The sequence below is a fragment of the Podarcis melisellensis genome (assembly GCF_964234715.1).
Source record: "Podarcis melisellensis genome assembly, chromosome: 11".
NCBI classification, from domain to species: domain Eukaryota; kingdom Metazoa; phylum Chordata; class Lepidosauria; order Squamata; family Lacertidae; genus Podarcis; species Podarcis melisellensis.
Genome location: NC_138543.1, coordinates 11,610,577 through 11,632,647, shown reverse-complemented (window position 1 = coordinate 11,632,647; position 22,071 = coordinate 11,610,577). Strand labels below are relative to the sequence as shown.

At 44.1% G+C, this 22,071-nt stretch overlaps 1 protein-coding gene and 1 long non-coding RNA gene across 4 annotated transcripts in view; one reads left to right on the top strand and one right to left on the bottom strand.

Annotated features, from left to right (window-relative positions):
* The window catches only part of SHC3 (SHC adaptor protein 3), a 50,063-nt gene that overhangs the window by 8,170 nt on the left and 19,822 nt on the right, over nucleotides 1-22,071 (top strand). For all 3 annotated transcript variants that reach the window (XM_081930600.1, XM_081930601.1, XM_081930599.1), the window contains 3 exons: nucleotides 15,350-15,420; nucleotides 16,095-16,158; nucleotides 18,277-18,396. In XM_081930600.1, the coding sequence (XP_081786726.1) occupies nucleotides 15,350-15,420; nucleotides 16,095-16,158; nucleotides 18,277-18,396 (255 nt within the window). The remainder of the gene's footprint in view (nucleotides 1-15,349; nucleotides 15,421-16,094; nucleotides 16,159-18,276; nucleotides 18,397-22,071) is intronic.
* On the bottom strand, nucleotides 14,689-16,066 carry LOC309380769. The gene is made up of 3 exons (XR_014173126.1): nucleotides 15,778-16,066; nucleotides 15,328-15,599; nucleotides 14,689-14,910 (listed from the first exon to the last, which is right to left on the bottom strand). It is a non-coding gene; the product is annotated as an uncharacterized lncRNA (long non-coding RNA).

Sequence of the window (22,071 nt, the reverse complement as noted above, 5' to 3'; positions counted from 1 at the left end):
GCTTGTAGGCCAGTGTTTCCCAGTTGCCGGTGTTTATATTACGGTACATTTTTAAAGATTTGCATTGAGAGAGTTTTTAAACCTCTTTAAACCAATGCTCTCCATAAAGTATTGGGGATGGGGTTATTCAAAATCATCATAATAAAAGCTCACGTTGAATGTGTACCTGTGCAGATTAGGAACTGTGCTCTCCAGGAGGGATGATTGAATCAGTCTATTTGAGTTTCTTTCGGTTTCTTAGATCTGAAATTCACTTCTCCACATTTCCATATCAGTTTGTGTGTATATATATATATATATATATATATATATGCAGGTTTTGGTGTCCTCGGGTGTCTTCCCGTGTAAAAGTTGGGGTGTCTAGGCGACGTTTTGACGAGGTCTCACTCGTCATCTTCAGGCTGGTGCTTTCGGCTTCTTGTTACTGGAACAGAGCAGGATCTCAGTGTTTGAGTTCCTATAAATACTGTTGAGGGGGTGTGGTGTATAGCCTCCAATGTTCTGGGCAGAGAGGAAGTTCCCAGGCTAGTGTGCCTTTTCTTCTTTTGTTCCTTAATTACTTGAGGGATATCTTGAGTGATTTCTTGAGTGATATCCTGAGTACCACTTAGGTGGGTCATTAGGTGTGGATTAGTTGCTAAAGTCTTTGTGTCTTGACCTCTTGAACTTTGTGAAGAGTTTTTCTGAGAAGATGGCTGTACTGCACTTAGTTGTGCTCTGGCTTGGCTTCGTGTATAGGGGCGAGAGAAGAAAAGGCACACTAGCCTGGGAACTTCCTCTCTGCCCAGAACATTGGAGGCTATACACCACACCCCCTCAACAGTATTTATAGGAACTCAAACACTGAGATCCTGCTCTGTTCCAGTAACAAGAAGCCGAAAGCACCAGCCTGAAGATGACGAGTGAGACCTCGTCGAAACGTCGCCTAGACACCCCAACTTTTACACGGGAAGACACCCGAGGACACCAAAACCTGCATTCCTGTACCCGTGAAAATCTACGAAAGCATATATATATATATATATATATATATATATATATATATGCAGGTTTTGGTGTCCTCGGGTGTATATATATATATATCTCCACATAAAAATTCATTGGGATTTTAGTGCAATTTTTCCCTAACGTACAGATTTTTGCAAAGTAAATTTCCCTTCTTTGTAATGCCTTTTTGTATGCTGTTTTCAGGACTATGTGCATTTTTATGCACACCTTACATTAGTATAAGCACTTTTATATACATTACTTGACTGGAGAAGTATACTGCAACATGAAAGGAAGTGTGACTTTCAATTTATTGTTTATTAACTGTTTTTCAATTTATGTCTTGTTTCAGAAAGCAGGAATTAGGTAGATTCATTTTTAGGTATGAACTGAGTTGAATTTCTCCCCAGCCCTGCTCTGCAGTCCAAGAGGACACCAGCAGAGTCAAGGAAGCTATTACGGGAATGGAGGCTTCCTTCAGAAAATCAATGTCTTGCCCAAATCATAGAATCATAGAATTGAAGAGGTGGAAGGAACCCCAAGGGCCATCTAGTCCACCCCCCTGCAATGCAGGAATCTCAACTAGATCACAAACACAAACTTTGGGGAAATTGGCCCAAGCAGACAATAAGGGATGGAGGAGAGAATTTGAGGAACATATTGCTTAAAACATGAAGACCAACATTTTTTAAAAAACAGATAAATGAATAAATACATGAGGGATGGATCTACACACAGGATACACCAGAAATTAAATCACTACAGTGGTGCCTCGCAAGACGAAAATAATCCGTTCCGTGAGTCTCTTCGTCTAGCGGTTTTTTTGTCTTGCAAAGCAACCCTATTAGCGGCTTAGCGCTATTAGCGGTTTAGCGGCTTAGCGGCTATTAAAGGCTTAGTGGCTTAGCGGCTAAAAGGCTATTAGCGGCTTAGTGGCTAAAAGGCTATTAGCGGCTTAGAAAAAGGGGGGGAGTGAAAAAAATCGCAACTCGCAAGACGTTTTCGTCTTGCGAAGCAAGCCCATAGGGAAATTCGTCTTGCGAAGCGCATTGAAAAACGGAAAACCCTTTCGTCTAGCGGGTTTTTCGTCTTGCGAGGCATTCGTCTTGCGGGGCACCACTGTATAATGAAAGAAAAAAACGCTATGGAAAATTGCTTAGATTCTTTTTGCTCTCCAGCAGCATCTGGTGTTGTATGTTTATAATGCATTCGGAACGCTGTTTCTTGCCTAATGTAATTGAGTAGGGAAGTGTCTAGGTAGGCAGGTGAACCATTGGACAACAAGTGAGTTAAAGCTGTGATAAAGGAGAATAAGGAGATTGCAGAGAATCTGAATGTATTCTTTGTGTCTTTCTTTGCTACAGAAGAAGACAGGGCAGATAACTGATATTTTCAGGAAGAAGCTTGAAGAACTGAGACAAATACTGGTAATAAGAGATGAAGGAATATGCCTTATTGAGAAACTTAAATTTAACAAATCACTGGATCCATACATATCTTGCTCATCTTCTAACAACAACAAAAATGTAGCTTGTCTCTAAGATTGATCTCTGTGCCTGAGGACAGGAAACTGATAAATGTAGTTCCAATTTTTAAAAAGCGAGGTGGCCAAGGTTGCAGAGGACTCGTGATGCCAAACTATTCAAGGTAGTTAAAACATAACAAAAGGGATCTCTCCAAACTTGGGGAATGGGCATTAAAGTAACTTGGTACGCTTTAAAATAGGGATTAGACAGATTCATGGAGAGAAAGGCTATCAGTGGTGACGGTAACAAGATATAGCATCTCCAGCAGGTAGTGTGCTTTTAAATTATAATCACCAAAGGTAAAGGTGAAGGTAAAGGACCCCTGGACGGTTAAATCCAGTCAAATGTGATTATGGGCTTGCCTCCTTGCTGTTTAAGATCTGAAACTTTTTGTACAGCTGTGAGTTTCTTATATTTGTTTGATCTTTTGCTGCTGGTTTCTATCCTGTGGGTTTCGTGGCGGGTTTACTAGGAAATAAGGCAAATTTGCATAGGAAATTGGTCAGTTTGCATCAGAAACAGCAGAGAACACCAGGGAGTGTTCGGCATGTTTATTTTACTTGTATTTAGTAAACAAGGTCAAAAACTTCAAAAATACCAAGCTTGCCTAATAGTGTATTTACAGCTGGCAGGCATCCGTTGTTACTAAGTGGGGTGTGGGTGGGAATCTAGCCCTGGACATTTTTCAGCAGAAAATTGTCCACCCCACATCGCAGGAAACTGCTACTGCAAAAACAAATAGCAACCTCTGTGTGTGTGTGACCAGGCAGAATAATTTAATACAATTGCGCCTATAATTCTTTCCATTCACTCCCAATGTTTCCTCTAGCTGTTTGTGATTAGATTGTAAATTGCTTGAAGGTGTGTCTTTCTGAAAACAACAACACAATACCTGTTTCTTTGTAAAGCAATTTATAGACTGATGATGCGATTCAAATCATTGTTGCTGTTCCTTTTGCTAAGGATTTACAGAAATGATAGCTGGGTGATCCTCCAACCTATTTCAGGCAATTTCCAGCATCTCCAATATCCCCTGCACCTCGTTCCATAGGACTCAGGCTTCCCCACTCTCTAGAGAGGCTTTTCAAGGCTTTGCAAAGAGGGATAGGAATAGTTGTTACTGCAAACCATTTATATGTCACTTCTACGCAGATGGTTTTGCAGATTGTCTCTTTGGTTAATTTTTGCTACAGGTCTCTTAAGGTAGGTCAGTTGGTCCAAGTCTACCCCCAACTTCCTTAAGTGACCTGGACACGAGATCCGAACTACTGTACTTTGAACTGATGCACAAATGAATATCGCACAGGCTTACATCTCTCTTCCCTCGTCTCTTTTACATCGCAACCATTGTCCAATAGTTGCTATTATGGTTTTGCTATCACTTATTTATAGTGCATTCTTAAGAAGTGTTTGAAGTGCAGTGCTACACGTTACCGCCTCAGACATCGATCAGGCAATTAATTGCAAACAGTTTTTGTGCTATTTAAAGGAGAGCCTAAAATAACACACACTGACTCATAGCCACGCAGTAGAATTCAAAAATATGTCCTGGTTTCTGAGGGATCTATGCACAGCGTATAAAACAATGCATCCTGGTGTTTCTGTATGGGAACTTGGTCCCCCCCCTTGGTATTATCTTGTGATAGGTGAAGTACAATATTTAAGTACGAATTTCTTTCATTTTTTAAATAAAAAAACAACACATCCGTTTCTGCTGCAGCGTTCAGTAAAACCATTTCCTTTCTCTGCTGTGCTAATCAAATCAGTTCTGGTATCCCTTCCTTTAGCTTTGGCTGTTACAGCAATAATTCTTTACTACACATATTGCTTTTTGCATTTTTTCTCTTGGGCCTGTTTTTGCTTCGCTCCTCCAAGGCTTCATCCTGTCCAAGGCTGCCCTGTGATTCCAGGGCTGGATACGGATTTGACGTGGCATCAGTGCTGGGCTGTGCTCTTGAGCCGCCGGACTGTGCGCCCTGGAGCAGCGATCTGAGCAATGACTCAATTAGTTAAAAGCTATATTTATTTAAAAGAACCAAACAGACAAAGGGTTGATCAGAAGCATTGCAAAATGCCAAAAAAAAAAAAAAAGCTCTAATGCACTGGGGGAGGCAGGGAATCAAAATGTGTGCACTGTGGGGATTGATTTTTTTTTTAAAGAAGTCATTTCTGGAATTGAACTCATCCATTACAGAGTACCATTTGTCCTCCCAGCCCAGTTTACCACAAGCGTTGCCCCTAAATGTCCTTGATAAGCAACAGAGGGGAAATCGTTGCATCAACGTTTGCTGTGCCGAAATGGCTTCTGATGCCATGCAACAAAATCTGATAGTGTTTTGCCAATGTGTTACCTCTTTACTGGGCACCTGTTTTAAAGAGTTTGCAGGTTGTTGGTGCAACTGCATCAGGGCAGGAACAAGGTGTCAGTAACAGATCCAATGAAAAACTAGGAACTGTGGTATTGGGTCCATGGTGAGACCATTGTGACTGGTCCTACGTAGATGTTTCAGTGGCAGAATGATGTTCATAGCTTTGGGACTCAGCTGGCAAGTTGATGTAATTAGATGACCTCACAGGAGAAGAGTAAAAGCATATACAGTGGTACCTTGGGTTACAAACGCTTCAGGTTACAAATGCTTTGGGTTACAGACTCCACTAACCTGGAAGCAGTACCTTGGGTTACGAACTTTGCCCCAGGATGAGAATGGAAATCATGCGTTGGTGACGCTGCGGCAGCAGGACGCCCCATTAGCAAAAGCGTGCCTCAGGTTAAGAATGGTTTCGGGTTAAGAACGGACCTCTAGAACGAATTAAGTTTGTAACCCGAGGTACCATTGTAGTTTAAGCTATAAGACATTCTTACTTGATTTTCTGCCTCCCTTCTTCACGTTTTCCATCCTCTCATTCCTATTCAATGATATATATGTATTTTCCACACGAGTCAATTGTCTCTATATTTGTACGTAATCCTCTTTCTAGTACTTATTTGTTTCTTTTGTCTTACTTTATACAGTGGACGCTCGGGTTGCGAATGTGATCCGTGCGGGAGGCACGTTCGCAACCCGCAGCGCCGCATCTGCGCATGCGTGGGTTGTGATTCAGCACTTATGCGCATGTGCAAAGCGCAATTTAGTGCTTCTGCGCATGCGCTACCACCGAAATCTGGAAGTAACCCGTTCCGGTACTTCCGGGTTTCGGTGGGTCTGTAACTCAAAAAAATGCAACCTAAAGCATTTATAACCTGAGGTATGACTGTATCTGTTTTTGGTTTGTTTGTTTTTACATTGTATCACAGTACCGAAAACCCTAATATAAACAATTACAAAAAGAACAGTAGACAAAAAAATTAATCTAATCTGAAAACATTTCAATGCCGTGTCAGTTGCTGTTTTTCTGAGTTTACAGCCAAAGCATAACGTTCTTGTTGGCTTTTGAACAGTAAAGTACGTAACAATAAACAACTGCTATTCCGTTTTCCAATTTAATGGGGATTTATGGGGGGAAATTTCTGCCGGATGGTGCTTTATGTTTTTAGAATTTTCCATCCCATCTCTTTTGCTTCCTCCCTGTCTTTTTAAATCCAGGACAGGGCACACATTCAAGTACAGTCTATAATGAGAAATGGCCATTAGAGAGGTATTGATTCATTAGAACAATTTCCAGATGGGAAGCCGTTGCCAGTTTGTTGCAGCAATGACAACAGTCTTTTGGCACCTTAAAGGCTGACAAATTTATTATGGCATAAGTCTGCACGAGCCAGAGTCCACTCCATCTGATGAATTGGACTCCAGTCCACAAAAGGTTACACCATATTATATACTGTATATATATATATATATAGGCTTTTAAGGTGCCACAAAAATCTTCATCGTTTTGTTTCTTACTTTGGTCACTCTTTCATGAGATATTATAGTACTGAACACTATATTAATATTACTTTAATACTGTGAAAGGTGAAGGTACCCCTGACCGTTAGGTCCAGTCGCAGACGGCTCTGGGGTTGCACTCTCATCTTGCTTTACTGGACGAGGGAGCCGGTGTTTGTCCGCACACAGCTTCCGGGTCATGTGGCCAGCATGACTAAGCCGCATCTGTCGAACCAGAGCAGCGCATGGAAACGCCGTTTACCTTCCCGCCGGAGCGGTACCTATTTATCTACTTGCACTTTGATGTGCCTTCGAACTGTTAGGTGGGCAGGAGCAGGGACTGAGCAACGGGAGCTCACCCAGTCGCGGGGATTCGAACCGCCAACCTTCTGATCAGCAAGCCCTAGGCTCTGTGGTTTAGACCATAGCGCCCCCCGTATTAAGAACAATATTAAATACTGAATTTCTTCAATTTCACCCTTGCACCTACAATATACACCTTCCGATGTGTTGAATGTAGGAACAGAATAATCATTGTTTATTAGTACTTCAGAGAGTGTTAATAGCGTCCAAAGGAGGCCTGATTCAGATTGCTTAGTTTTAACCTTTTCCCCTGCAAAATTTCCAATAATAACCTCTGCTCCTGCCTCAGCTGTTATTTGCCACATTGAACAAAACATATGACACCTATTTGTGTCCCCTCCGCCGCTTCTGGGGCAAATAGCAGCTTTAGGGGAGCACTTTGATTGGAAAAAACAGTGGATGGAGGGGATAGTTTAACCCTCCTCTCCCACCTCCACAGTCCCAAGCCTACTCAGACATGTAATTCTATTTTTTTATGTTTACTTAAAAAAACTGTTGGTTTTATTTATATGCTGAGTGTTATTAAGTCTTGCTGTTTTTGGTCTTCTAGCTGTTTAACCCCACTCTTGTTTCTCAGTAGCCTAAAGTTTCCAGACGTCCCCATTTCCTGGGGACAGTCCCTGTATTTACAAATCAGTCCCCTGACAAAATCCATCTATTTAGTAGGAAAGTTGAAAAGTGTCTCCGGATTCATTGAAAAAAATCTGGTAACCTTACAGAAGCCACCTTTGGGCTTGCAAACCTGTCTGAGTTCACTATTAGAAGGAGTGATGGATGCACTAACACAATATGTTTGTGCAATAACACGCATTATTAGACTGATTAACTTGTACCATGCAGTTTGATGTATTATAGTGAGCACTATCTATGGCTCAGGAAATGAACAAATATAAACTTGAATGCGCCAACCTTGCTTTTCTTATCGTCTGTCTGAATTGATTTGCTAAAATTTAGCAGCTTGCAGCGAGTCTCCCAGTTTTCATTTAAAGAATTGCTTTTGGCCAAAATATTTCCCCCCCACCTCATAACCTAAAGGACAGTATCTGTTTTGTTCAAGTATTCTCGGCTCGTTTAAAATGAGGTGGCAAATAAATTGTGAGCTTAATGTGCATCTTGCTTCTGAAAATTGAATTGTAAATGGGTAATGACAATGAACACAGTCTATGGGTATTTTCAGACACTCTCTGTTTTGCGGTAGAATTCAATCACACACAGTACCAGCAAATTCCAGCTGTGGAATTCCAGCTGATCAGGAGGTATTATGCAACAAACCCACTCCCTAAGAAGATTAGGCTTTTGGCGATAAGGAAAATGATGGGAAAATGCACTGGAAAATGTTGGATAACACTTGCTCTCTGACCTCTCTGCAAACAAATCATAATAAATGCACAATAAATACCTCACTCCACCCTCCTTCCAGTTAAATCAGAACAAATGCTCGATAAACAGGTCATCTAGAGCAATTGCTTTTTCTTCTCTGAAGATGAAGAGGGCTTAATTTGAGATATTGCAAATAAGTTATTGGCAGCAATATTTTTTAAAAAATTATTTATTGAATCCCCAGCTTGGAAGGGTGAATCCAGATTAAACAGGAAAAGGTGGAATTTGGGCGGGCATTTTGAAGTCAATGGCATCATATGGACATTGCCAAAACTTCCCCCTCTCTCTGCGGTTCCTTAAATTTGTTTTTTATATTTTCTGCATATTCCAAATTGACTTAAGTTACTCATTTTTTCATCTACTTTAAATATTATAAAACTGCAGGTTATTACCTGCCAATGTTCTTATCTATTTACAGTTTAATTGTAGATATTCCGTAAACAATTTCCATTCTTTTATAAAAAGTTTGTTGATTTCTTATTTTTCCGGTACGTTTCGCCATTTCTGCATATTTCATAAGTTCTTGTATCCCTTCTTCTTCTTCTTCTTTCTATTTTTGGGCAAGTAACATTCTACAGCGACTACAGAGGACTTTCCACTTCAGCTTAGTAAATCAATATGTCCAGAAGTTAAGGTTGCCTCTGGAAATCCTATCACAACGAGACTGCTCAGTGTGACCTAGGAAGTTCACAGTATATGCTGAGAACGCTCTTAGTAGAAGGAGGGCAAGAAGGCAACTAAATTTCTCCCCTCCACAGAGCTAGGGAACAGGTGAGAAGCTGCAGTGAGCATCCAAGGTGGATATGGATTTGAGACTTTTTATCACAGAGCTCTTGATTTTATATTTCTTAAATGGCAGATTAATAGTACAGTTTCCTTTACAAAGCAAATGCATAGCCCATTCTGTTAACTATTAAAGGAATTTAATGCCTTTCTCTTGTTCGTCATCCACACCCTCCTGAGATTGAAGAATTAGATTAAATTACAGCCTTAAATCTCTATGACTGCTTGTCATTCTCCGGTGCTCAAATCTCACCCATTAGAACGTAATTCAGATATGGGAACTGCATATTAAGAGATCTTCTTTCACACATGAATATATCTGAAAACACACATATTCATATCTTTCCCTCATGTGCAATTAACACCCCGGATATTTTTTTTAATGAAGCCATTTTTGTGTTATCACATTGCTGTACAAGTAATCAGTTCAACATGAATAAATCTTGGCAAGTTTTCAAAGGAAGGCTCCTCTTTTCCAGCTAAAACTATTACAATGCGACGCTGAGACAGATTGTATGCAGACAGCCATGAATTCAAATCTCCCTAAGTAAGAAATTTCTAATTTTGCAGGCCTATTTTTAGAATAGTTAATAGAGGGCTGGCTGTCAACCAGCATTTTCAGGGATTTTCTGCGCCAGGATTAAATGCAGATTACTTTGCTGCTCGCATCATCAAAATGTATACCTCTGACCAGACTTTGCGTAGAATCTCAAGGGTACGGGGTATTACATTTTTGTTCATGAAATATTTCTAAGGTCACATTGCAGCACCTTTCTTTTTTATACTTCATTTAAACTGCCATTTCAGCATCTTCTGGGTGGGTGATAGGGACCGGGGGACTCTTAGCAAAGGTTATATGGGTAATATTTAAGATTAATTGCAGGGGGGAAAGTGGCCGAGAAGTTCCTGACACATTCCTGAGTCCTGTTTCTGTTTGCTGGCCTTCCAGCAGTTGTAATTTATGCAATGTCAGGTGGCTGTCCCTTTCTTTTATATTGTTGCGATTTGAGACCCCCTCCCAGCACCCCCCAAAAATGAAACACAGTGACACAGGATTTAAGTTTAGATTACTGGGCAAAATTTAGGCCACAACTTTATTGAATACAGAATGTGAGTGGTATTGGCTTAGGCATTGGAATCATCCAAACTATATAAGATTCCCACCCACATCGCGGGGAATCTGATAAAAGGGTGAAACACCGCCAGAGCGAGCGCTGCCAGAGGGTCCCCCCCAGTGCCCCCTGGGGTCCTGGTATGGCCCTAGCCCCTTAGGCCAACCCCTAGATTCCTTTAATGGAATACTCTTGAGCTTGGAGGGACAGGTGATGGCCGCACCTCGCCTCCCCACCATTGCTGATCCAATGCCTAACCGCCAAACCTTACAAAGCTGTGACGATTGCTATGGTGGTAGGCGAAAACCAAATGGTCCTGCCAATTTGCCAGATGGAAAAATTCCTCCCAGGCCCCCATTACAAAACAGGCAGCCAACAAGTCCATAGCAACGCCAGACGGACCTAAATAAAGGGTGGGTGGGCAGGGGGTCTGCTTTGTTGTTGTTGTTCAGTCGATTAGTCGTGTCCGACTCTTCGTGACCCAATGGACCAGAGCACGCCAGGCTCTCCTGTCTTCCACTGCCTTCCACAGTTTGGTCAAACTCATGCTGGTAGCTTTGAGAACGCTGTCCAACCACCTCGTCCTCTGTCGTCCACTTCTCCTTGTGCCCTCCATCTTTCCCAACATCAGGGTCTTTTCCAGGGAGTCTTCTCTTCTCATGAGGTGGCCAAAGTATTGGAACCTCAGCTTCAGGATCTGTCCTTCCAGTGAGCACTAAGGGCTGATTTCCTTCAGAATGGATAGGTTTGATCTTCTTGCTGTCCATGGGCCTCTCAAGCATCTCCTCCAGCACCATAATTCAAAAGCATCAATTCTTTGGCGATCAACCTTCTTTATGCTCCAGCTCACACTTCCATACATCACTACTGGGGAAACCATAGCTTTTACTATACGGACCTTTGTTGGCAAGGTGATGTCTCTGCTTTTTAAGATGCTGTCTAGGTTTGTCATTGCTTTTCTCCCAAGAAGCAGGCATCTTTTAATTTTGTGACTGCTGTCACCATCTGCAGTGATCATGGAGCCCAAGAAAGTATAATCTCTCACTGCCTCCATTTCTTCCCCTTCTATTTGCCAGGAGGTGATGGGACCAGTGGCCATGATCTTTGTTTTTTTGATGTTGAGCTTCAGACCATATTTTGCACTCTACTCTATCACCCCCATTAAAAGGGTCCACTGCACGAAGGCAAAGAAAACCAGCATACAACACACAGGGCTTAAATATTGTTTTGCAGTCATCCCCCAAGCCAAGGGTCCAAGTGACCGTGAAACAACCAACCAGACTGGAGCAGGGCATAGCCCTGCCCACACCAGAAGGTGGGGGGTGTGTGCTTAGAGATCCAATCACAATGCGCTCCCTCCTTTAAGAGGAATTGATATCTCATCCACATCGGTGGGTGATTGATTAGGGGTTGCAGTTCATAGGCCAGATCTGCCCAGCCCCCTGCTGCAAATTTCTCTGGCCTCTAAGGTAAGGTTACCAGATTTTTTCCAATGAATCCGGGGACACTTTAAATAAATAAATAAATAAATAAATAAATAAATAAATAAATAAGGTGATGGCGATGGCGATGGCAGAGGGGCAGCTGCCACCTTGACCTCAACCACCATGTTCCCCCTTCCTCCAAGGCTTCTATCTCCTTTCTCCATGAGTCTGTTGGTTTTCGGTGGTGGTGGTGGGGAAGCAATGCATGGTGGATCAGGCATGGAAGGCGGAGAAGGGCCGAGAGTGGCAGTGGTGGCGGCGAGGCTCAGGTAGCACAATGCCTCCCTTCCCATCGGAACAGCCCCAAGCCCATCCCTACTTGCGTGCAAGCAGGAGGGGGCGGGGATCCCTCAGCTGGGAAGGGAGGTTTCCCGTTGCCTGAGAGATCCCTGCCCTGTCCTGCTTGCACGCAAGCTCTGATAGGCAGTGTGAAGCCTCCCTTCTCAGCTGAGAGATCCCCACCCCGCTCCTGCTTGCATGCAAATAGGAGTTGGGAGGTTGCTCTGATAGGCAGCATGAAGCCTCCCTTCTCAGCTTAGTTGTTGGGGTCGGGGAAGGTGGAGGCAGCCCAGAAGCTGCATCTTAGAGCCCCTGCACCACCATCATATGGGGACTTCCCAGCAGCTCCTGAAGCCAGCCAGAGCCAACTGCTCCAGGCTGCTGAGACTGCCGGTGCTGTGTTTCCCAGGGACATTAGATGAAATCCGGGGACATTCTGGGCATGGAATTTGTCTGGGGACTTATTCGCAAATCCGGGGACTGTCCCCAGGAAACGGGGATGTCTGGTAACCCTACTCCAAGAACCAAACAATTTTGGCAGTAGCAGCTAAAAACAGGGTAGGAGTGGGCAGGTGGGACTTAAGTAGATACTGCACTGGTAGGGCAGAATCTGGTGCCTTGGTAGGGGTGCATATTGCCCTCTTCCCAGTCAGTGAGTCAATTGTCTGATGTGTGCAGGGAAGGCGATACTCCTCCTTCCCAAATGGATCAGCTGAAGATGGAGGACTGTCTGTCTGCCTGCCCCCCCCTCTCTGTGTGTGTTCTCTGTGTGTTTGTGCATGCAGGAATGTGTGTGAGAGAGTTGGGTGGTCTCAGCCCTGCATTACACTACCTCTTGTGTTGATCTGCTGCGTAGCATTTTGGAGGGCTGAGTGGTGAAGGGTATGTTTAGAGAGTTCAAAACTCTGACTGCATGTGATGGAGGTAGATCTGTGTTCTGTGCATATGGCAGGATCTGCAGTCACATTTCTACAGCAAAAGGTCAAGCGGTGTATGCAACAACAGCAGCAAGGATACTCCTAGCGAAGCACTGGAAAACTCAAGATTTTCCCACACTGGAAGATTGGCAGATGCAACTGATAGACTACATGGAACTGGCCGAGATGACTGGCAGAATCCGAGACCTGGGAGAGGAGAGGACGGAAGAAGACTGGAAGAAATTCAAGATTTATTTACAAAAACATTGTAATTTGGCTGAATGTTAAGTAGGTGGCTAAATCATAAATAATTGAGCACCACTAAACTAGATAGAATTAGGAACACAAGTGAGATTGAGAAAATATAAACCTTTTTGGAGAACTATTAGACTATAAATTAAGTTTGTGGGACATAAAAATGCAAACAAGATGACAAATTGCTGGTAAAAAATTTTAATGATGAAAATGGGAGCGGGAGACGTGAGGAAGTCCAAAGAAGTTGTGAAAATATGTTATGACATATGTTGTACTGTGTGTTATCTATGTATCCATATTGAAAATCTTAATAAATATTTTATAAAACAAAAACAACAACAACAAAAAAACAAAAGGTCAAGCGGGATGCTGATTCTCCACGATTGCTTCTAAGTGCCCAGAAGCTAGTGCTTTCCTCGCTGGCTTCTTGGTGCCACAGTGAAATATACTCAGAATCTTGTAGTGATTTCATGCTCTTCATTGCAGCTTGTAAAACAGTGATTGAATTGCCCCCAAAACCTCAGGCTTTTATATACAGGTGGTACCTCAGGTTACATACGCTTCAGGTTACAGATGCTTCAGGTTACAGATCTGCTAACCCAGAAATATTACCTCGGGTTAAGAACTTTGCTTCAGGATGAGAACAGAAATCGTGCTGTGGCGGCGCGGCGGCAGCAGGAGGCCCCATTAGCTAAAGTGGTGCTTCAGGTTAAGAACAGTTCCAGGTTAAGTACAGACCTCCGGAACGAATTAAGTACTTAACCCGAGATACCACTGTACATTATTTACACAATGAGTCACATCTGATTGGCTGATTCTGCTTCCCTCCTGGAGCCTGATTGGTCTTTTCCTCCAGGCCAATCAGTTGTTGTATTCTAGGATTCTACTTGCCTATTATTCTAGGATCTAGGCTTAGTATAACACACAGTGATCTTGGAGGAGAGAGAAGCTGCCAGGAGGGACGCTGCAGAGGGGTGTTGAGCTCCTCACCTCTGTACCTCCTCTGCTTTAACAATCCAATTCCCAGCTCTCTACTTACTTGAGTTCTTGCTAAAGCAGATTTGGGTGAATCTGGGTGACACTCATTATTTATAGTCTGAGCCTAATGCAGGCATAGCGTGTGAAAAGTGTTTAGATCCACTGCATCAACAGCTTTCAGTGGGGCTGGTGTCCACCCTCAGTTACTTTTCATTGAGTATCTGGTGTAAAGTTGGAAATGAACCCTGAAGGAAAGTGGGGAATCCAAGGACTCCTTAGGAACCTAGAACAGCATGGAGTGAGCCAGAGGTTTCTAGCATGTCTTATGCAAACAGCAAAAGAACAGTTCCATTGTCTCACTGGGTTAAAGCTGACCAAAAGTCCAGAGGTAGCATTATTATCAATTGACGATGGGTGGAAGGTTCGCAGGCTGTGAAGGACTTGCTCACAAATTTATTGACAGCTGCACAAATTATTATAGCTAGGAAGTGGAAGGGGCAAGCAGAATATAAAATGGAAGAATGGTATAAAGAGGTGTGGGATATAGCTATTAATGATAAATTAACATGTTCCATTAAGGCAAGACGGGGAATACGCAGGAGAAATGATTTTGAGGAGATATGGAGGGTGTTTGTAGAATTTGTACACTGCAAGAGGTATGGAATTTTGGGGAGGTAGGGTAGTTACAATGGAATGGTCTTGTGGTGGGGTGCACATTTTTATTCTTATTTATTTAGGATTACTACTTTGTCCAAAAAGCACATCACTAAAAAAATTAAAGAACAGTTCCATTGTCAAAAGCTGTTCCTTTTGAAAATGATTCCCCTGCACAAATAAATTGACCCAGTTGCTCACTCTCACTCTTCTTCACCCCTCCAAAGAGATGTTTTGCTTTTTGTAAATCACGCACCTTGATCTCACTGTGTCAAGTGGGGAAGGGCCTCGCTTGTCCATTAACAGCCGTGCATCCATGTAAGAATCTGGTGGGTGGGGACAGTTTCTGCATCAATAAAGGGCTGTGATTTTCTTCCCTTCTATTATTATTGTTGTTAAATTTTAATATTGTTCATTTTGTGTGGACTTTTATACTATACAGGTAAAGGGACCCCTGACCATTAGGTCCAGTCGTGACTGACTCTGGAGTTGCGGCTCTCATCTCACTTTATTGGCCAAGGGTCATACTGTACTTTTATTTGTTTTATCAGTTTGAGTGGGGGCTCTTGTTTGGTGAAAATGAGACATACAGTATAAGAACATGCATAAATAAAGCTACATAAATTCCTATGCGTGCCCTATTCTCCATCTGTTTGTGTGCACTTGTGGGAGGAAATGATTTGTGGTTTTATTTTGCATTTTAAAATGCCTGTTATAAAGCTTTCTCACTTATGCTTATTTACCATTTTCTTCTCCTTCCCGTAGTATTTGGGATGTATAGAGGTCTTGCGTTCCATGAGATCCCTTGACTTCAATACTAGAACACAGATTACAAGGTAATATGAGATGATGTACTGCAAATACTTTCCCACATCTATCTTTTGAACTACCTTGCATAAGTACGTACCATCTGAAGAAGAACAAAAGCAGAAAAGAATATGTGTCTTTCTTTTCCTTATTCACACCTGAATAAAAGCAGAGCATTTCTGTGGGCAGCCTCTTATGGTTCTACCACCTGAGATAACCAGTGGCACAGCGTGGGGGATGCAGGGGGGGGCGGCCGCACCGGGGCCCGACATCTGGGGGTTAGGGTTAGGGGGCGCAAATCCACGGGTTAGGGGGCGCAAATCCATGGGTTAGGGGGCGCAAATTACTTGCCTTGCCCCGGGTGCTGACAACCCACGCTACGCCACTGGAGATAACTGCTTCACTCTGCCTCAACTGTGGGTTAGCTCTGAATATGCTAAAACTTCACAATTCCCTAAGAAATTTAGCAAGATTGGTTGCCCTGCTTTTCTTACTTTTAACATACTCGATACAGCCTATGAGACCATCAAATAGTGTAATATTTCAAATGCAAACTTTGGTTTGCTATGAGCATCGGAGTGCTTTAGTCCATATGCAGACTTTCCAGTAGATCATTACTTGAATGCCATCATGAGAAACCAAACTGTATGCTTCTGGCACCGTGAAACCATTTGCTACCCAATGTTCTTTTCTGTCTCTCCAGGGAAGCGATCAGCCTTGTTTGCGATGCTGTGCCGGCAGCCAAAGGAGCCTTTAAAAAAAGAAAGGTATTTGCCTTGTGTCTTTTTGGTCAACGTGATCATATTCTCTCATTTGGGGACCAAACGGGATGCGACATTAAGTCCATGTATGCATTTTACACGTACAATTTTTGTCCTTTGAATTACTGCCATGGGAGGAACTGAGCAGTATTGTGCCAATGGCAAAGGCAGTCAATCCTTTACCTGTGTACCAAAATCACAACACACATGCACATACAAATAGTGACGCTCCTATTGAGGTCAACAGAGATTCTTCCACTGGCACTTTCCTAAATAACGTATTTGAGTGAGATGGTTCGCTGATATCATACATTAACAGTGGGTAGGGGGGAGCCACTGGGGCGACTGCTCTGGGTGCAAAAAAATTTGTGGGAATGTTCAGGGTGGCAGGAGAGGATACATTGTTTATTAATATCCTTCCTAACTTGCGCTATCAAGTTCCTTCATGTAGCAGAGTTACATTCCCCTTTCTTACATGCACAGCAGATAGCTTGTAGCAGGCTCGTGTGAGCCTCTTATTATTACAGTGGTACCTCGGGTTACATCCGCTTCAGGTTACATACGCTACAGGTTACAGACTCCACTAACCCTGGGACCACAGTGGTGCCCCGCAAGATGAATGCCTCGCAAGACGGAAAACCCGCTAGACGAAAGGGTTTTCCGTTTTGGAGGTGCTTCGCAAAACGAATTTCCTATGGGCTTGCTTCGCAAGACGAAAATGTCTTGCGAGTTCCTGCGGGTTTTTTTCCCCTCCCGCCCCTTTCCCCCAAGCCGCTAAGCTGCTTATCAGCTAAGCCGCTAAGCCGCTTAACAGCTGATCCGCTAAGCCGCTAAGCCGCTTAACAGCTGATCCGCTAAGCCGCCTAACAGCTGATCCGCTAAGCCGCTTATCAGCTGATCCGCTAAGCCCACTAAGCCGCTAATAGCACTAATCCGCTAAGCCGCTAATGGGCTTGCTTCACAAGACAAAAAAAAACGCAAGACGAAGAGACTCGCGGAACGGATTCTTTTCGTCTTGCGAGGCACCACTGTATTTCTGGGTTAGCGGAGTCTGTAACCTGAAGTATATGTAACCTGAAGCGTATGTAACCCAAGGTACCACTGTACTTGTCTAACAGCATTTTTCCTGAATGAAATAAAACAACACTTTCCTCCACGCTTGCAAACCCTAAAGGAAGGGCTTGTGGCCCCAAATTGTCACAACTGTGTGGAGAATCCACACAAATGGTTTATTACTCAACTCTGTGAGTTAGATGGAGTGATTTAAAGTGGCTTTCGTGAGCAGATATAATTGCAAATGTTTCAGCATTTCTATAGTTAATAGATTTTAGTTTTCTGCTGTTACAGAAAAGCTTCTCTTCTGACACTTGTCGTGACTTTGAGGTAATTGGACATCGCTCCACATGTTCATCTCATGCCTCTTGGTTCTCTTTGTCTCTTTATTACATTCGTTTAATATGCAATCCATTCTCCCAAGGAGCTCAGAATGGTGTACAGTGGTACCTCAGGTTACAGTTGGTTCAGGTTACAGATGCTTCAGGTTACAGACTCCGCTCACCCAGAAATAGTACCTCAGGTTAAGAACTTTGCTTCAGGATGAGAACAGAAATTGTGTGGCGGTGGCGGCAGCAGCCCTCATTAGCTAAAGTGGTACCTCAGATTAAGAACAGTTTCAGGTTAAGAACGGACCACCAGAACGAATTAAGTTCTTAACCCGAGGTACCACTGTACATGGTTCCTCACTCCCATTTCACCTCAGAACAGCCCTGTGAGGTAGGGAAGGCCGCGAGATGGTGACTGAAGCAAGGTTATCCAGTAGGGTTTTTAGGGGAATTTGAATCCAGGTCTCCCTGGTATGACACCAACCACTTTAGATCACTTATCTTCCTTATCTATATGGAAACAACCTGCATTTTCTCTCTCTCCTCGTAGCACTTTCCCTTGCTTGTGAATCAACACGCGACTTGTTCCTTACTAACTTCGGATAAAAGCAGCCGCAGAACGTTGATTAAAATGTCACACTCTTGACGAATAAACCCCAGAGGCTCCCCGTTTATGCAGCGTGGAGTCAGGTGTCACCAGATGCTCCTAGAGTACTGAGATGTGTGATTTTTGCTTTCACAGCCGCCGAGTAAAGCCCTCTCTAGTATCTTGGGGAAGAGCAACCTTCAGTTCGCAGGAATGAGCATTACTCTGAATATCTCTACCACCAGCTTAAACCTGATGACGCCTGATTCAAGACAGGTCTGTATGCTCTAATTCCCGCTTGCTGCTTTTAATAGTTCCATGGCCCTGTTCCTTGCTACCAAGCCAGATTATTTCTGTGCTTAGTGGTCCTGTACTCATTTGTTATAACTAGCATTTGCTGGTACTTCTCAGTAGCTGAACGCTGGAAGATCCAGGGCAGACAAAAATAAGTACTTTCGTCACACAGTACATGTTAAAGTGTGGGATTTGCTCCAAAGAAAGAGAGGGATGACCACCAACTTGGATGACAAACCCATGGAGGATTAGGTTGTCTGTAGCTAGAACCCATTAAGGTAAAAAGGTAAAGGACCCCAGGACGGTTAAGTCCAGTCAAAGGTGACTATGGGGTGTGGCACTCATTTCGCTTCAGGCTGAGGGAGCCGACGTTCGTCCACAGACAGCTTTCTGGGTCATGTGGCCAGCATGACTAAACAGCTTCTGGCGCAATGGGACACCGTGATGGAAACCAGAGCGCACAGAAACGCCATTCACCTTCCCACCACAGCGGTACCTATTTATCTACTTACACTGGTGTGCTTTCGAACTGCTAGGTTGGCAGGAACTGGGACAGAGCAACGGGAGCTCACTCTCTCACAGGGATTCAATCTGCCAACCTTCTGATTGGCAAGTCCAAGAGGCTTAGTGGTTTAGACCACAGCTCCACCCACATCCCAAATAAACAAGCACACAATCACTTATGGGTCCACCTGCCATTGTGAGGCTCAAAGCAATGAAGATGACGCCTCCCCAGCTGTTGCCATTGGTTGTGGGTTTCTTGTGATGTCACAAAAGCACTTGGCAACTGAGTGGATATAAAGGCAGGCCAAGGGGAAAGCTCTTTTTTATTTCCAGCAGGACACACCTGGCAATGGATGTGACATTCAGCACTGCCCAGGTTTCTTCCACTTGGAGGAGGCAAACTGGTGAATGGAAGGAGGCAATCCTCTGGCAGTGAGAGGCTAGGCAGCGATAATAAGACAAGTTTGCTTGCTTGAAGGCTGCTGGTATCTGTGATTAGAAGCTGGCGGACGTCTCATGATGGACCTAACAGTAGCTTCTGGCACAATGGGACACCGTGATGGAAACCAGAGCACACAGAAACACCATTTACCTTCCTGCCACAGTGGTACCTGTTTATCTACTTGCACTGGTATGCTTTTGAACCGCTAGGTTGGCTGGAACTAGTACGAGCAATGGGAGCTCACTCTGTCAAGGGGATTTGAACTGCCGACCTCCGAATCGGCACGCCCAAAAGGCTCAGTGGTTTAGACCACAACGCCACCTGCATCCCTTTACCTACAACCCATTATGGCTCTGCCCTAACCCTGTTGACTTTAGTATGCCTCAGAGCTGCTGCACTCATGTTCTGCTATGGGGCTTTCCATTTGGGTTGCCCCTGAGACAACAGTCAACAATACTATATGATCATTTGGTCTGATCCGGCAAAGCTCTTATGCAATTTTATGCAGCTGTTCTGTTCCAAGCAGATCAGGGTGTGCCTGCCTAAGTGCACCATCAATGTGTATTGTATAATGCTGGGTTTCTCAAACTTGGGTTTTTTTTGGACTACAATTCCCATCATCCCTGGCCACTGGTCCTGCTAGCTACGGATGATGGGAGTTGTAGTCCAAAACCAGCTGCAGACCCAAGTTTGGGAAACCCTGGTATAGTGTATTTTCCGGATTGGATCTTAAAACTTTCAAGACAAGACAAATTGCATTGGAACAGAAGAGTCCATCTGCAGACATCCTCAAATGTTAACCAGATTAACTCCTCTTTGGGGTCAGGGAGTATCAGATCATTCTCTTTAAAAAGCCAGCAAAACCATTACTGTTGGGCTCTTATTTTCAAACAGAACTGGGAGAAGGAGGAAAACTAGGGGCATTAATGTAATAGGAGAAGTAGTAGAGCTCTTCTGTGCATGCAGAAGGTCCCAGGTCCAGTCCCTGGCTTCTCCAGGTAGGCCTGGGAATGTTTTCTGCCTGAACCCTGAGGAGGCAATGATGGTAAATGCAGGCCAGGGATGACCTTTCTACTTGGCCAGCTGAACTTTGCCCAGGCCATGCACTGCACTGGCCCATCTTCAAAGCCCAAATGTTTTGGCCTGGGTGGAACAGGTCCTTGTACTCTTATTATGCCCCTCGCTTGTCTGGTTGGGGGACGGAGAGCGTGCGTAGAAACTCGTCCACTGCACAAAGGTAGAACTTCCATTTTGTCTGCTCTTTGCATTTGCCTCTTTTTCTGTCCCACTCCTACTGTAGACAATAGTGAGTTAGTGTCAGGGGCGGGGCAGAAGAGGGATGGCAGAGACCGACTCCTCAGCCTGACCTTCTAGAGAACAAGAAGACAGTTCAGAATTACAACAGGGGTTTGAGGGAGATCACAGCTCAGAGGCAGATGAGGGGAAAAGCTGGGGAATAATGGGAGAGGAGGAAGAAGAAGGACCAGAGGGAGCACAGCTGACAGAGTCATTGTCTTTAGAAAGCATTCCAGACCCCCGTCTCCCAAAACCTGGTGAGCCTTGAAAGTAGGAGAGCAGAGAGCTCAAAGGCAGATGGCACATTTCAGCACCCGTGGCTGTGACGCATGAGAGAGGAAGGGAGTGGAGACTCACTCGGGGGCAACGTCATTATTCTAAGAGGCTGCATTTCTAAGCATCTCTCTGTGAATATTGAATAAAAAGCAGTTCATAAGAACTTCTTGTTTTATCCATTCCTGGCAACCTGCCGTGGGGGTTCGATCCTCTGCTGCCTGACAGCTGGATGGACCAACGGTCTGGGTAATATAAGACAACTTCCTATTTTCCTACTAAAATGGGACTACAAAGTAAGCAAACGGGTCTCTCTCTCTTTTCCCTAGGATAAAAGTACCATAAAAAAGGGGGTGGGTCTGGGACGCGGGTGGCGCTGTGGGTTAAACCACAGAGCCTAGGACTTGTCGATCAGAAGGTCGGCGGTTTGAATCCCCGTGACAGCGTGAGCTCCCGTTGCTTGGTCCCTGCTCCTGCCAACCTAGCAGTTCGAAAGCATGTCAAAGTGCAAGTAGATAAATAGGTACCACTCTGGCAGGAAGGTAAACAGCGTTTCCGTGTGCTGCTCTGGTTCGCCAGAAGCAGCTTAGTCATGCTGGCCACATGACCCGGAAGCTGTACACTGGCTCCCTCAGCCAATAAAGCAGGTGAGCTCTGCAACCCCAGAGTCGGACACGACTGGACCTAATGGTCAGGGGTCCCTTTACCTTCACCGTTTAGCTCCATGGTAGGGCACATTCTTTGCATGCAAAAGATTTAATTCCCAACTTCTCCAGGTAAGGATGGAAAAGAATCCTGTATAAAGCCCTGGAGAGCAGCTGCCAATTAGTGGCAGAAATTCTGGACCAATGTCTGCACTGCAGAACTCTATGCTATCTATGCTATCTAACATGGTATAAGGCAGCTGTAGGTGTTTTTCCTTATCCCTTCTTGCCACCTTCTCCAGCCGCGGTGAAACATGTATGCTTCTTCAATTTGGCAGCATGTGTAGGGTATTCTGACTCAAAGGGCACCCAGATGGTGGTTTCAAATGGGGTCCGGTGGATGCGCATTCATTGCAAACGGCTTCCCACAATCTGCATAAACGGGTGACTCCATGCTGTGCTTCCACCTGTCCTTGCCTGCCCACTCTGCCTAAGGCA